The sequence below is a fragment of the Rana temporaria genome, chromosome 9, assembly GCF_905171775.1.
Source record: "Rana temporaria chromosome 9, aRanTem1.1, whole genome shotgun sequence".
Classification (NCBI taxonomy): domain Eukaryota; kingdom Metazoa; phylum Chordata; class Amphibia; order Anura; family Ranidae; genus Rana; species Rana temporaria.
Window position 1 is genome coordinate 100362485 of NC_053497.1, and position 17160 is coordinate 100379644.

Genomic DNA, 17160 nt, shown 5'->3' on the forward strand with positions numbered 1-17160 from the left:
GCGATAATCAAACACATTCCTCTTGATAGAACCTCTGTTAAAATGTTGATAGCTCCATTGTGTTTTACAAGGTTTGATGTCTTATAGACAGTGAAGTTAAGATGCAGGCATGACAATAATCACAAGAAGTGGGCATTAATGCCATTAGATACTGTTAGCAACAAAATGTATGCAGTTTGGCCAAATTGGTACCAGCGCAATTTGGGCCAATAAACTTTTAAAGAATAACTGAATGTTTTAAATGTAGGCAAATAAAAGATAAAGACTAAACAAAATACACTTCTCCAAAGCTTCTGATGAAAGCATCCATGTTCTCAGGCACTGTACATGTAGTCACTACACAAAACTAATTTATAATTCACGTTGATGAATGGAAGCTGCCATAGGTGGCCTCTGAGATAAGTATTTTCCTTTGTGACAGTCTCTAGATCCAAACCACTCTTGCAAAACCAGAAGAGGTCAAAGGGTGGTAGTGGACTTCACTTTGGAAGACAACACCTGTTTAAAACGTCTTTTCAGGTCTTGCATGTTAGGAGATCTGGGGCGCACAAGATGAAGTCCTCTTCTCTTTTCCCCATTGCAGCTGAAGATCATCTTTCCAACCTCCTGACACAGCTGGTAAAAAGCTCCATATACCCCTTCATAGTTTTCTCTAGCAGATACTTCAGCATATGTACCAGACAGTTCATTAGCAAGCTGAAGACCTTCATCAGATTCCACTTGTCGGGCTCTTAAAAGATCGGCTTTATTTCCTACCAGAAGAAGTGGAATTTTGGTGTTTGGGTGGATTTTCTTTAAGTGCTGGTACAAAGGCCTAATCATACGGTAGCTATTATAGTCTGTGATTGAAAAGACAAACACAAAGCCATCTGCCCAATAAATGGATCGATTAATTTGTTCCTGGCAGGAAATGCTGTCTGTTTCCTCCTGTAACAAAAAAAGAGAGAACAAGATACAGGTTTAGCTAATCCTTGTTGAAAGTGTTAGCAAATTGCATCAACTGTAATTTTATTTTTCACTTTGTGACCTGAAGAGGGATGTTCCATATGTAAGGGAAGGGGACAATCTCACATGATGAGGAACCAGCTACAGACCCAACATGAACTTTTAAAGGGGTGTTCCAGCCTTTTTTTAAGTTTATTAAAAGTCAGCAGCTACAATTCTTCATTCCTAGTATGGGCACCCGGCAGTGACAGCTTTCGGCTTCACGGCCGGGCACCCACTGCGCATGCGCGAGCGGGACTGCGAATGCGCGAGCGGCACGGAGCCGTCCGATTGGACAGGCGCTCGCCTACAGGGAGGGGCTGCAATAAGGCGATTAAGCTATTCACCTTACCAGCCCCTCGGCGGAAGGAGAAAGTGGGACAGGAAGTCCCACTCCTCCTGAAGCCCCCCCCCCAAAAAAAATTACATGCCAAATGTGGCATGTAAGGGAGCAAGGAGTGGATTAAGCGGAAGTTCAATTTTTAGGTGGAACTCCGCTTTAAAGTTTTCCTCCAGGCAGCTAAAAACCATACAAATGTAAATGATTATTGCCTTCATTGCAGGATTGAATAATGCTTTTTGTTTTGTTCTTAGGGTGATACTATTAAACATCTACTTCCATAACATCTATGTCACAGTCCAGCAACTCTCATACCATATTGCCCGTGTGGCAAATTTGTAGAGCGATTAAACATTGTATGTAGTGTATGGTCAGCTTAGGCCAGTGGCGGCTGGTGTTTTTTTGGGGGGGCTGCACTGCCTCCCGCTCACCGGCTTCTGTGTGCTTTCCTCCAACACGGCGGCTTGCGTCTCCACTCTCCTCCTCCTAGGTGCTAGAATCATCGGTCCTTTCAGCCAAACGGTTGATGGGTCTCACGATTGGCCAGGAGGAGGACTAGTGTGAGAATAGCGAATATTCATTTGTTATTCTCACACAACTGGGTGACCTCGAGCCCACCCTTCTTTGAAGCCTATTAGAGCCTCTGGCTCTAATCGCGTGTTTTAAAAAATACCCCTATTAGGGGGCTGGATGCATGGATAGGGGGGGGGGGCGGTGCCCGTGCTTTCCCTATGGAATGGGCCACCTCTGGCTTAGGCCCTGTTTAGCAGCCTGGTCTGGTTGCACATGGAAGTGTTGAGCCACAAAATGGTGCATTACTATAACCAATCCACACCTTGGCTACTAATTAGCAACTCCCCTAGTAGTCACTAAGGAGTCTGGAGTTTACTTTGCTACTGACACATGTGCTTTTATCATACCAGGTTTCTAACCAATGACCAATACAAGGTTCTGGGTGTTTATAAGTCTACTAAGGGATTTAAAAAGGTCTCAAAAAGATTTAAAAGATTGCTAAATTGTATAAAATCAATACTTTTACTGTAAATAAAGTAATCTACAAGAGGCAATGATTTCACACAACTACTAATATGTTCAGAACTGTCTGGCCCAACAAATTCAGTTGAAGAGATTACCATTTGCTATTACAAGAAGTCTCCAAGAACCCCAACATTTTATTTTGCATTCTGCAGGTAACTCTTGCAATAGTTGGTATCAAAGTGCATGCATCAACAATCAAAAAGAATTGAATCTGTATAAGAGGTGTGCCAGGAAAATCAGCTTGCCATAGAACAAAGGATCGGGCATTTAGGTATAATGTGCTGTGGACTGATGAATTTAAGCTTGAATGTTTGACAACAGTAACAGTATACATGTTTAGCACAAACCAAAGACAGCATTTCAGGATTAGAATCTCATACCAACTGTAAACCATTGTGGTAAAATGTTATTGCTTGAAATTGCTTTGCTGCTTTAGGGCCTGCTTTCAGTCACAATGAATTCTGCATCTTGAATGCAGATGAGCTTGATGAGAAAGTGAGGGCATCTGTTCAGGCGTGGCACCAGGGGTAGTTCTGGTGTGCTTTAGCACTCCCAAAAATTCCCAAAGCACCCCCCTAGCAGACTACCTGTACTCCTCAAGGAAGAGGTTCACAGTTTGCAGCCTGGGTCTCCTGCCTGTCATAATGACTGCAGGCAGGCCCAGCTCCTGATACAAGTGGTGTTCCTGCCCCCATGTGTACATGTGCATACTCAAGTAGTAATCAGGCACTTCCTCCATGTGTACTTCACACCAGTCTGCCTGGTCACTGCCAAATTAAAATGTAAGTATGCTGTGGATTGTGCTGAGAGTAGCATATTGGAATGTTTGTGGTGGATCATATTGTAATGTTTGTGGTAAAACATACTGTAAAGTTTGTGGTAAAACATACTGTAATGTTTGTGGTAGAGCATACTGTAATGTTTGTGGTAGAGCATACTGCAATGTTTGTGGTAGAGCATACTGCAATGTTTGTGGTAGAGCATACGGCAATGTTTGTGGTAGAGCATATTGTAATGTTTGTGGTAAAACATACTGTAAAGTTTGTGGTAGAGCATACTGTAATGTTTGTGGTAGAGCATACTGTAATGATTGTGGTGGATCATATTGTAATGTTTGTGGTAGAGCATACTGTAATGTTTGTGGTGGATCATACTGTAAAGTTTGTGGTAAAACATACTATAAATTTTGTGGTAGAACATACTGTAATGTTCTTGGTAGACCATACTGTTATGTTTGTGGTAGAGCATACTGTAATGTTTGTGGTAGAGCATACTGTAATGTGTGTGGTGGATCATACTGTAATATTTGTGGTAGAGCATACTGTAATGTTTGTGGTGGATCATACTGTAATGTTTGTGGTAGAACATATTGTAATATTTGTGGTAAAGCATCCTGTGATGTTTGTGGTAAAGCACACTGTATTGTTTTGTGGAGGGGCAGCTTATTGTAATGTTTCTAGTGAAGGGAGATTATCGCATAGCCCTCTTCACTGAAATAGGTTGTGTTCAGCAGTGGTACCACCCACTGAATGCAAAACCCTATTTAATTTTTGCCACAGCTGCAAAGCAAATATCGCAAACTTGGCACTTGTACAGCCCTGAGCAGCCTCACCTCCTTGTTCAGCATTACAGTCAGGGGCAGTAGAACCCCAACTCAACTGCATGCTTTTACTGCCCCCCTGGCCAACCGTGTAAGAAAGCCCCAAGAGAGCACCCTGACCACCAATGTAAAGAGGCACACTACACATTCCCTGCATTAATGAAAAAAGTATTAGTATCAACCCCTACCCCCCTCCCCTTATACTTACCCGAGTCCTCACTCAATCCAACATTGTGCCCAGCTGCAGTGTTCTCTCCTCGCTCCATTAACTTCTGCTGCTGTCAGTCAAATTCAGTGAGGAGGGAGTGGGGGGCAGGACCGAGCTGCACTGTTTGTGTCTACGGATGCAGGCAGTGTGGCTTGGGATTGAACCTGCATGTGCAACCCCATAGGAAGTGGCTTCTTATGGGGGCGCACAGAGAAGAGGAGGAGCCTGTCCCGTGAGGGACCCGAAAAAAGAAGAAAGGTTCAGAGACACTCTGTGCAATACTATTACACAGATCAAGTAAGTATAACATGTTTGTTAATTAAAAAAAATATTTTGACTTTAGAATCACTTTAATGCATGTTGAACCATCAATTGTTCTGAACTACATTACGTTGATCAACTAGAAAAACAAATGTGAGTACCTATTACTACTGTAACAAATGTGCGGAAATAATGGAGCTTCAGAACATTTACAGCACTAAACGCCCCTGGAGCTGAACTGTTATTGTTATAACTCATTTGATTAAAGGGGACTTTTATACCTCATTATATGTCCTGTGAGTACATGGACTGAACATTTTCTCAGAAGTTACCTACCTCAGAATAAAGAGTCAAGCTAAATAACACAAGAAAAAACTACATTTACTGCTAATTCAAATGCGTATTCCCTGTGTGAGTATTGGAAAATCGCTATATATGGTCATACTGAAGGCCAAATGGGAATTTCATTCAATTATCCAATGACAAACATAACTTCCATTGTTCCAATGGTTGGTAAATGAACAGACAGTGGTTACCCGGTGAATTTCAACTTTCTGTTTTTGTTATAAAGAAACTCAAAGAGGAAGTGAAGGTTTGACTTAATCTGTTCGGAAGAATGAGGTGTGAATATATTTAGGTGAGCAATACTTCATCATATGTCACGAATAGCATATTTCAAGTAAGAATAGAGACTTGTTTATTTTTATTAGCTCATTTGGCTGTCACTCAAAATAAAATCTTGTAGGTCAGTAAGAAATAAATGCATCACTACTACACTGCTCATAGGAATTTCACATATTTAAAAGAGAAGTGTGGGTTTCTTTTTTATTTTGGATTCATACTTACCTAGGTGGATGCATCATTGCCTCACTGAGAGGCTGAGACGGGTATCAGTCCAGGCACCTGGCGGATCCAGACTTCCATTGTCGGGATGGCGCGGAGCCTGGACTGATTTCTGTGAACGGACTTCAGTCCGCTCTCTGCTGAAAACGAGTCACAGGAGTGCAAAACGAACTGCACTCCTGTGATCCATGGAAGTACAGCCAAATGAGCTATGGCTGGACTTCTTTAATGTGCCCTAATGTGCCCCTTCAGGAGCATATAACGTATGCTCTTCACCTTGCTTTATCTTGCTGAAGACTTTTCATTCATTGGTATTAGAAAGGAAAAATATGCGTCCCCTTAAACCGGAGCAACCTGGATATGATTCAGTCTTTAAATTAATGTTTGTGAAAGCACCGTCATCAGAACACTGCTTAAAAAAATACACCTGAAGATGTTCCCCCATACCAGCATAGCATTACACCAATCATAAAATATTTCTACTCTAGCAATATGTACATTATATGTTATATTCTAAGCTAATTAGATCGCCAGAGCCATGCTATTCTTTTTTAGAGCACCCAACATACGTAGTCGAACATCATCAATAAATGTCTTTCTCCATAAAGAGGAACGTCATTCCCCCTCTTTTTTCACTATCTCCTCAATCCACATACTCACCTGCCCAGTGAATCCATCGTTGTCCTGCTGTATCTGTGCTGATCTGCTGTCACAGCTTGGGGCCTGGGTCCTGTCTTTTCAGGTTCAAGCAAACAGCCCCTGATGGTGTGCTACTAGTTCCACCCATGGGCCACTGTGTGTCCCTGCAGCCTCCTAGGATATGTGACAGGGATATCACAGGGGGCGATGGAAACAAAGGGACATTATTCTCAACTAGAAAAGAATGGCAGCGGGGATGGATGAAAAAGAAATGAGAAAATGTACACAAACCAAAAAATATTTTCTTTTGCTGAAAAAAGTATGTTGGTTTAAATATTAGGCAAATGTATCCGATGAGCATTAAGCCAATTACGGTGCCTTGAAAAATTGTTAATTTTCTATACTGCATTTTACGCTAGGAAGACAATTTTGCTTCAGTGGAAGGCCACAGAGCCACCCAGATTGTCCACCTGGAGGAAATCAGTGAACAACACCTTACCTCTTCATAAACTGACATACATGGGGCAGAATTGTCTTAAGGAATAAAAAAAAAAAATGTTCGGCATGGGTTGCAGCCAGATGGCTAACGGTGTAGTCCCCTCGGACGGGCACCCCCCCTACTCCATTCCCCACTTTCTCCTCTCCCTTACCCTTCCCAATGCCCTCTCCCTCACTGAGCTCCCTCTTAGCTAATTTTACTTCAGGTATCATGCTCTTCCCCCTTCTCATGACACTCCCACCACCATGCTTGACTGTAGGCAAGGGGCCGGATGCACAGTTCACCCCCTGTTCAAACTGCTTTACAGAACATTCTGCCCACAGCCACTGTGCCCATTAAACGCAGCCACTGTGCCCATCAATTGTCGCCACTGTGCCATCAATTTTCGCCACTGTGCCATCAATTGTGGCCACTGTGCCATGCCATCAAACGCAGCCACTGTGCCATGCCATCAAACGCAGTGACTGTGCCATCTATTGTCGCTACTGTGCCATAAATTTTCACCACTCTGCCCATCAATTGTCACCACTGTGCCATGCCATCAAACGCAGCCACTGTGCCATTAAACACAGCCACTGTCCCCATCAATTGTCGCCACTGTGCCATCAAACACAGCCACTGTGCCATCAATCGTTGCCACTGTGGCATCAATTGTCGCCACTGTGCCATCAATTGTCACCACTGTGCCATGCCATCAAACGCAGCCACTGTGCCATGCCATCAAACGCAGTCACTGTGCCATCAATTGACGCCACTGTGCCATCAAGTGTCGCCACTCTGCCCATCAATTGTCACCACTGTGCCATGCCATCACATGCAGCCACTGTGCCCATCAATTGTCACCACTGTGCCATGCCATCAATTGTTGCCAGTGTGCCCATCAATTGCCGCCAGTTTGCCCCCTCAAAAACCGCCAGTTTGCCCCATAAAATACCGCCAGATTGCCCCCTCAAATACCCCTACCCCCCGTCCGGCACTTACCTTTCTCTGGTCAGCCATCCTCCCTCCACGCTCCCTCGATGTCTTCTCCGTCCTCAATGTTGCTTCAGCCAATCAGGTTACCGGTAACCAGACCCGGTGAACCTGATTGGCTGAGACGCGTGTCAGTGTTAACCAGGGAGCGCACACCCTGTGCGTCCCCAGGTTAACTACTTGGAAGCCAATTAGAGCCCACAGGCTGTAATCAGGAAGCCTATCAGAGCCGCTGGCTCTGATAGACACTTCCAAAACCAACCACCTGCTGTTATTCAGATGGCCAGCGCTCACCAGGGGGCCGGCCATCTAAATAGTGGGCGGCAGCAGCGCCGACGACAATACATAGATTCATGCAATGCATGAATCTATGTATTGTTGACTTGAGTGACGGGTGCAGGGGAAAAAGGGGGCGGTGCTCCTGCGCCCACTATGGACGCGCCGCCACTGATTTTGTCATTGCATTATAATGTGTGTTTGATATACATTAACTGTTAGACAGAAGTGCTGTGAGTATATATGCATGTGGGTAGCTGCATTGCTTATCTGCTAAGAAAAAAAAAAGTCAGGTCAACAGCCTGTTTTTATCAAACTGCGCTGTGTAAATCTTAAGCCTGCGTGGAGATAACTGAGAATCTGTCTGCAGGTAAAAGAGCATGTTTTTCACACATGCATTTATTGCTTTGTCTAGGGTTCAGCTTTAACCAGTGTTTCTTATAAATAGAAGTTGCAGCATATACAGCAGTATGATTATGGCCACATTAACTGCCAGGGTAACTAAACTGGTGATCCCAAGCCTACCATCCAATACTTAGAGTTGAAATCACTGTAGAAATAACCCCTGCAGTATGCTCAGAAAATCATTTTCTCTCCAGCTGTATACTCTCATGTTTAGCTAATGTGTTGCAATTAGCATACATGAAATGTTTATGGAATAATTTGATGGATGAGAACAGCCTCTTTCTCCAGTGAGCAATTATTCTTTCCTTTATTGTGAACAAGTTCTGTAAAGATATTAAAGTCCATGTTTGGTTTGAGGATTAAAATGTTAAATCTCAAATTCAGAGAGAAAAGCCTTAAAGGAAGATTTTAACAAGCATAAATCAAGTATAGATGTACAAGCATGGATGCAATGACTCAGGGTTTGGTTAACCTAAATCAATCCAAGTTAATCCCTTAACATAATTACTGTTGTCTATTACATGGTTATAGAACAGTCAAGCACCGAACCCCACGGCCCGGATTCACAAAGCACTTACGCCAAAATATCTCCAGATACGCCACGTAAGTCTATCTATGCGCCGTCATATCTATGCGCCGTGCCCACAATCTGAGATACGCCTGAAAATAGGCTGCATACCAACGTAACTTTCCTACGCCGGCGTATCGTGGGCGCATATTTACGCTGGCCGCAAGGGGCGCTCCCATTGATTTTCGATGCACATATGCAAATAAGGGAGATACGCCGATTCACGAACTTACTTGCGCCCGGCGCATAATATACGCGGTTTGCGTAAGGCGTACGTCGGGCGTAAAGTTATTCCACATATAGGAGGTGCAACTCAGGCAAAGGTATGGACCAGGGAACAGAGCCGTCGTATTTTACGTTGTTTACATAGTACCTGTATAGGGCTGGGCGTAGGTTACGTTCACGTCGTAGGCAGTGATCCGGCGTATCTTAGGGAGTAGTTCCGACGTGATTCTGCGCATGCGCACTGGGTTGCGTCCACGGGACGGCGCATGCGCCGGACGTTATCCATATCTTTATGACGCTCAGTCCATCATTTACATGGGGTCACGCCTCATTAGCATGGCTCACGCCTAATTCCAACTACGCTGGCTTACTCCGAGGAAACCCAGCGTAGATTTGGGGGCGAGTGCTTTGTGAATCCAGTGCTTGCATCTGTGCGCTGCGTCGGTGTAGCGTATATTAGATACGCTACGCCCGCATAAATATGCGCCGATGTATGTGAATCCGGGCCCACATCTGTAACCGCAATATATACTTTTTATAGTGTACCCAAATTCGATCATTAACATCATTAACACAAAGGAATAATAAAGCTCCGCTCAAGATTTGATTTTTATGCTCTGTGCTTTACTTTAGTTAATACAGGGATAGCATATGCAAGTTGAAACCTGCCCAAATTTATTTTAAATATCTAAAGTGCTGTTTCTTTTATGTATTTAAATATTCATTGGTTATCTGCAAGGATAAACGTTGTTGTTTTTATGACATTTTTTCTTACATTTTTCTGCTAAGATAGTAGCAGGTAAATTTGATTTTGTGCCGATTTATAAATAAAGGCAACATCTTGGCACAGTGCTTCCCACCCCTTTGGTAATTCAGTCCTGGTTAGTGGCATAGGTACAAGGTGGCAAAAATTGCATTTTCAACCAGACACTTTCCATTGGGGGCCGAAAATACTACCTAGAAATATTATTAATATTATTATTTCAGGTACTTATATAGCGCCGTCAATTTACACAGCACTTTACATATATATTATACATTCACATCAGTCCATACCCTCACGGAGCTTACAATCTAAGGTCCCTAACTTACATTTATACATAAAGGGCCAGATTCACAGAGCAGATACGACGGCGTATCTCCTGATACGCCGTCGTATCTGTTGTTCTATCTATGCGACTGATTCATAGAATCAGTTACGCATAGATAGCCATAAGATCCGACAGGTGTAATTGTTTTAAACTGTCGGATCTTAAGATGCAATACCGCGGCCGCCGCTGGGGGGAGTTCGCGTCGTAAACCAGCGTCGGGTATGCAAATTAGGAGTTACGGCGATCCACGGAGGTTTTTCGCATTCGCTACGTCGCCGCTAGTCTAGTTTCCTGTCGCAAAGTTAGTCGTTTTTTTTGGTGCCTTAACTTTACACAACAATTGTATTGCTGTATAAAGTATGGCCGTCGTTCCCACGTCGAAATTTAAAAAATAACGTTGTTTGCGTAAGCCGTCCGGGAATACGGAATTACGCTACGCGCGCCGCCGTTCGAAAAAATTACGTCACTTTGCGCAAAGCACGGGAGTTCGGAAACGGAGAATGCGCGGTAGGTCCGGCGCGGGTGCGCGCCTAATTTAAATGGCACACGCCCATTTGAATTGGCCCGCCTTGCGCCGGAGGCCGCCGGCGTAGGTTTTCATCGCAAGTGCTTGGTGAATCAGGCACTTGCGATGAAAAATTGCGGCGGTGTAACGTATCTACGATACGTTACGCCGCCGCTCATCTACGTGAATCTGGCCCATAGATACTAGGGCCAATTTAGACAGGAGCCAATTCACCTACCAGCATGTCTTTGGAGTCCAAATTCATTGTCACTGTCACCTTAAGCAAGTGTTAGGCTAAATAATTTATCCAGGTGAAGAGGGGAGGGGATATACTGGGAAAGCCCTTATAGTATTTGGGGATTTGTTGTGAAAATGGGTTTATAAAGTTTTAGGGGCATTAAGGTATAGAAGGTATAGAGATTGGCATGTTAACTGTAGGAACAGTTAAACGAACTGAAGAAGTCTGCAGCAGTGGGTACATAAAAAGGGATCGGGCCTGGGTGGTATTTTGTACCAGCGCTCAGATGTCTACTTTAGAGTCTAAACTGGCTTTTGTTTGCTTCAAGTGGGTTTTGAATTCCCATTAAAGCGGGGGTTCACCCGTACATAAAACATTTTCCCCTTAGATGGATGCTCGTTTTGTCTAGGGGAATCGGCTAGTTGTTTTAAAATATGAGCATTACTTACCGTTTACGAGATGCATCTTCTCCGCCGCTTCCGGGGATTGGGCTGCGGGACTGGGCGTTCCTATTTTGATTGACAGTCTTCCGAGAGGCTTCCGACGGTCGCATCCATCGCGTCACGATTTTCCGAAAGAAGCCGAACGTCGGTGCGCAGGCGCAGTATAGAGCCGCACCGACGTTCGGCTTCTTTCGGCTACTAGTGACGCGATGGATGCGACCGTCGGAAGCCTCTCGGAAGACTGTCAATCAAGAAGGAACGCCCGCTCCCGAAGACCCATACCCGGAAGCGACGGAGAAGATGCATCTCGAAAACGGGTAAGCAATGCTCATATTTTAAAACAACTAGCCGATTCCCCTAGACAAAACAAGCATCCATCTAAGGGGATTTTTTGAAAAAGTGTTCTTATGGGTGAACTCCCGCTTTAAGTCTATATTGGAAGGTTGGTGATTGTCGCACTTCTTCCGAAAGACTTTCTGGTTTCAGTAGATGTTTGGGATACCTACTTGCATATTTCCATGTTTCTTCTCTATCAACACTATCTGCATTTTGCAGTGGGTGATCAGCAATTGTCATGGCCCCCAGGGTTTTCCTAAAGGTGTTTGCCATGGTCTTAGCTCTGCTCTATGCTCAAGGGATTCATGTTTTCAGGTTTTTAGACAATCTCCTGCTGAAAGGAAAGTTCCCCCTTTCCCTGTCAGCCACTGTCCACGCTCAACCAGCAGAAGTCATCGCTGGAACCGTTAAACAGATCAGAGTATTTGGACCTAACATTAAAGGCAGACCTATCCAGGATCTTTCCGCCCCTGCAAAAAACTTTTGTCCCTCTGATCTTATGCCTTGGCTCCCAGGGACCTAAAAGGAGACCATCACTTTGTGCATGCGTGAGGTCTTGAGTATTGCCGTTTGAGGCTGTGCCCAGGGCAGGACTTAGGGTGGGGGGGGGGGGGGGGCTTGAGTCACTTTCGGGCCCTACCTTCTATACATTACTAAATAGAACAAAATGATACATACACAATCTACTGTATGTATTAGAGCTACACAATTCTGGATAAACTGAGAATAAAAATAGAGATCACGATTCTGAACAAACGAACAAATCTCCTGAATGAACGATTCCGTGACAAATGTATATTAAATCCACAAAAATGAGGAGAGGTACAGAGGGAAGGTCAGCGTACCCAAAATTCCAGGATCAGATTCAATTATACTGGTATAAGCAACCCATAATGAAAAGTGGAGGATACAGTTCTCCTACTTCAAAGGGGTATGCCTAGGGAAGCAAAACAGTAGAAAATGAATGTGTGTATGGAGATAAATAACCCAATATCACCACAAAGAGCCTGGCAAGGAAAGAGCTTCCGCTGTACCTGTCAGATGGAGAGGGATCATATAATTCCGTCATACGAGCCGTCACGTCTGTCCATCGGTAGCCACCGCAGCTATAAATAGTGTCAAATCGAATGTGCAGAAGAATGACTAGGCGTAATGACATCATCGCGACCGCGTCGCATAATGATGACGCGTAGTCATCAATAGTAAACATTGCGTTGTCCCGAAGGACATGATGTATACTGCGCATGGGCACAAAAAAGCACTGACACAAGTCAGAGTGCAATGTATTCAAACGGTAAATCCAGCAATTGGAGCCAAAGTAACATGCCACATCCAGCAAAAGGACAGACACCGGGCATAATATTGCAAAAATAGCTTCACAAGGGTAATAATAAAAGAAAGACAGTTTGTCTACTTGGACGGAGGACAAAAATGGTCAATGTCCCTAGAACAGGTAAAAATGCTAGACCAATCAACACACTTTAAATGAAAAATTAAATAGCTGACATATTATTAAAAAAAATAAACATAAACGGGCGGGGCCCCCTACTTGGCGGGGCCCATGGGCTTAAGCCCAGTCAAGCCCAATGGTAAGTCCGGCCCAGGCTGTGCCATATGCCATTTAGTTCCAGACTAATGCAACCTAACTTTCTGACAGAGAGCGACAAACAGACTCAGTTCTTGGAGTGCCCAGTGTGTCTGACCAATTGCAACAAACTAGCCCAAGAGATTGTGATCATTAGAAATAAGCAGATTTCTGGCAGACTGTTCATTGGCCCTTGTGCATTCTCTGTTTAATTGTCTGGTCCACTATTCTGCTGCTTAGGTGCTGGCTTTAATGGCATGGTTTTTGAAATCCAGGTCTTAAAGAGGGGGGGGGGCAGGGGCAGTCTAGGAAGTCAACTTGTTGCAAAGTTTACCACTTAACATGCATGAAGCAAGCATTGTAAATTTCATCCCAAGAAGAACTCTTTCGTCCAGTCTGGTATAGTTCAGCATTTGGTCTTGATTTCCACCAAAGGGCATTTCTGAGCCTTGACCATTCTATTTCCAAGATTGTTGGCCTCTTATTTTTTAGCTAAGGCCTTTGTACAGGATGTAGTCTCTGTGGGACCTTAACCTGTTTCTTTCGGCTCTTCAGAAGACCATTGAGAGGGGGACTTACACAGGATCAGTCTAGGCAATGAGGCCATGCAACTGCAGAAATGGCCACTTGACATTTAAATCTGGTGCCCGTTCCGCTTTTACATCACCAACAGTGTGATCAAAAATGTTGCAGCCAGGGCCCAGTAATTTAAACCTTTAGGGAAACTGTGACAAATAAGCACCAGCATGCTCCCTGTAAATAAAAGTAAAAGCCCTACTCACTAAAGCTGAGGTTCTCGGAAGATGGTTCCCAACAGACGCACATTGGAATAGATACAAAACTCAGAAATGTGCAGCGCTCTCATACAGTATTGCAAATAAATGTGTGTTGTATTCTTTTAAATAACACAGAATAAAGTCCAAGTAACAAAATAAATAATATCAATTTACATCCCAAAATTGTCCATACATAAAAAAATTGGAAACAAATTCCTCCAATGGTGTATTAGTATCCACACATAATACTCTGTGCTCATAGACGTGATATATGAATCAAAATCCACACTCGATTCTCAGTGCGCTAAACGTGTTGCTTACAGACTACCACCATCACCTCCACACTGTGTTCAATATATATGCTCAACAGGTTCGGGACCTCTAAATTATAAGGGTTTGTATAAGCTTATATTCAACCACACCTCACACTGGCTACTGCTCCTGGAATGAAACTCTGAGGGCTACATACATTTTCCCTCAATGCAGACAAAGAGAAACAGACCTGATCTAAATGTTCTCCGCACATGGGAATAGAGAGGCAGGATCCAGGAAATATGCTGCTTTGCTAGTCTTCACCTCTTCAGTGGGCATATCCCTGACCTTGAACCAGTAAAAACTCTTTGGCTAACTCAAAACATTGCATATCAGTGACTAGGCGAGCGCCTTTAGCAGAGCCCAGTGTTTCACTTTGGTAGTTAAAGAGTGCATTTCCTATCTATCCATCAGAATATAAAGAGGGACAACTGAGGAGGCAAGAGGTACAGGGGGATGGATTTCAAAACAAGGGACAGTTGGAAGTTATTTGACCCTGGTTGATGCCTAAACAAAGATTACGCTGTTCTGGACAGAAAATCAGATTAAGACAATGTTGGGGAGAGTATTATGACCTCTGTGAAAAGTAATAAATACATGAGAGTGATATGCCTCGTACACATGACCAGTTTCCCCGTCGGGAAAACTGCCATGACAGCTTTTGGCTGGGAAAACTGGCCGTGTGTGTGCTCCATGGCAGTTTTCCCAACAGAAAAACTGCCAGGAATCGTGGCAGGAAAAATTAGAACATGTTCTTTTTTTTCCTGCCGCGATTAACAACGGTCTTTTTCCCAGCAGTTTCCCTATGGGAAACACTGCGGTGCAGCATACACACAGCCAGGATTCCCGGCCAAAGCTCTCACTGCAGTTTTCCAGACGAGAAAACCTCTGGTGTGTAAACAGGGAAAGTGACCTAGCAGGTTCTTGGTTTTCCCCCCGGGATTCCTGGCGGACTTTTTACTGCCGGGAATCCCGATCGTGTGTACTGGGCATTACACTTACACACTATTTAGCATTCAAGTACTTAACATTTTCTGTATTGATATGTCCACTTTAACCAAATCAAACAAAGCCAAGAGGGACTGGAAAAAAATGTGATATATGAAAAGAATGAACAAACAAGTGAAGGGAAAAGGCATTTTTTAAAGTGCAAAAAAAGTATTACTAAATCAATGAATATGAATCTGCAAGAGCTCATGGAAACAACTGCTGACAGACAGGACTGCTTGCGCCAAAGGCCTTGAGGTCATGAAGAACCGAAAAACCCCACAGAAATCATAAAAATAAAAGTTTTGAGTTTTCATAGACCCAACAGTCACCACAAAAAGGGATTGGAACTCTCTTATATTAAACAGGCAATATTTTACACACATTTGAAGTAACTGCTACATTATATATATATATAGTACAGACCAAAAGTTTGGACACACCTTCTCATTCAAAGAGCTTTCTTTATTTTCATGACTATGAAAATTGTAGATTCACACTGAAGGCATCATTCTAGGTTCTTCAAAGTAGCCACCTTTTGCTTTGATTACTGCTTTGCACACTCTTGGCATTCTCTTGATGAGCTTCAAGAGGTAGTCACCTGGTGCAGCACCCCATCACTCTCCTTCTTGGTCAAATAGCCCTTACACAGCCTGGAGGTGTGTTTGGGGTCATTGTCCTGTTGAAAAATAAATGATGGTCCAACTAAACGCAGAACGGATGTATTAGCATGCCGCTGCAAGATGCTGTGGTAGCCATGCTGGTTCAGTATGCCTTCAATTTTGAATAAATCCCCAACAGTGTCACCAGCAAAGCACCCCCACACCATCACACCTCCTCCTCCATGCTTCACGGTGGGAACCTGGCATGTAAAGTCCATCCGTTCACCTTTTCTGCGTTGCACAAAGACACGGGGGTTGGAACCAAAGATCTCAAGTTTGGACTCATCAGACCAAAGCACAGATTTCCACTGGTCCAATGTCCATTCCTTGTGTTCTTTAGCCCAAACAAGTCTCTTCTGCTTGTTGCCTTTCTTTAGCAGTGGTTTCCTAGCAGATATTCTACCATGAAGGCCTGATTCACACAGTCTCCTCTTAACAGTTCTACAGATGTGTCTGCTGCAAAAGGTGGCTACTTTGAAGAACCTAGAATATGAAATATATTTTCAGTTGTTTCACACTTTTTTGTTATGTATAATTCCACATGTGTTAATTCATAGATTTGATGCCTTCAGTGTGAATCTACAATTTTCATAGTCATGAAAATAAAGAAAACTCTTTAAATGAGAAGGTGTGTCCAAACTTTTGGTCTGTACTGTATAGTAAGATTGGGGTGATCAGACTCCAGCGGTATTTGCGTTTTCCAGTTAGTACGCCAGTCCAGAACTGAGTTTTTTAAGAGCCTGGTAGCCCACTTTTATTTAAAAGCACAAATGTTCACAAATACAACAGTATTTGTGCATCTTGCATAACCAACAGTTTAGCCTCCTGGCTTCCATACTTGTCATCCGGCTGTTTCAGGCCTTTAGCCTAGGCCTAAGTTCTGTTCCTCAGAACAAACAGTTTCCTAGAGATAAGCTCAAACCTAACTTTCTCCTGATAAGCGTCTTGCTGCTCAATCAAACGACATCTGCCTCCTGCAGACATGCATGCTCTAGCTGTACCCATGCAGCGTCTCTGACTCCTCTCAGAGGGATTGGGAATCCACCTGATTCCCAGGAACAGACTTCCTGTCAGTTGGGTGGGGCTCTGAGCCATGTCAGGTCAGAACTAAAAAGCCCAAGACACAGCTGTGCAATTAATGTGTCTTTCTCTCCAAAATCTGGCGTAAACCAGCAATCTTTCACATAGCACAGTCCCACCATCACAATATATATACACACACAAACTGTAAAAATTAAAAATGTTGCTACCAAAATGAGTCTGTTCTGTAAATTGCCTGCAGCACTGCTCCTGTTTTTTCTTGCTGGAGGCTGCCAATTTGCTGAAGCCCAGAGCCCTTGAACAGCAGAAAATCATAAAGTGGAACT

The 17160-nt window shown here is 43.7% G+C and overlaps 1 protein-coding gene across 1 annotated transcript in view; it reads right to left on the minus strand.

Moving 5' to 3' along the window:
- Window positions 1-291: 291 nt before the first annotated feature.
- LOC120913774 (ras-like protein family member 11A-like) overlaps window positions 292-17160 on the minus strand; it is a 69065-nt gene continuing 52196 nt past the window's right edge. Inside the window, exon 4 of the mRNA XM_040323978.1 lies at window positions 292-927. Coding sequence (XP_040179912.1) covers window positions 460-927 — 468 coding nt within the window. The 3' untranslated portion in view covers window positions 292-459. The remainder of the gene's footprint in view (window positions 928-17160) is intronic.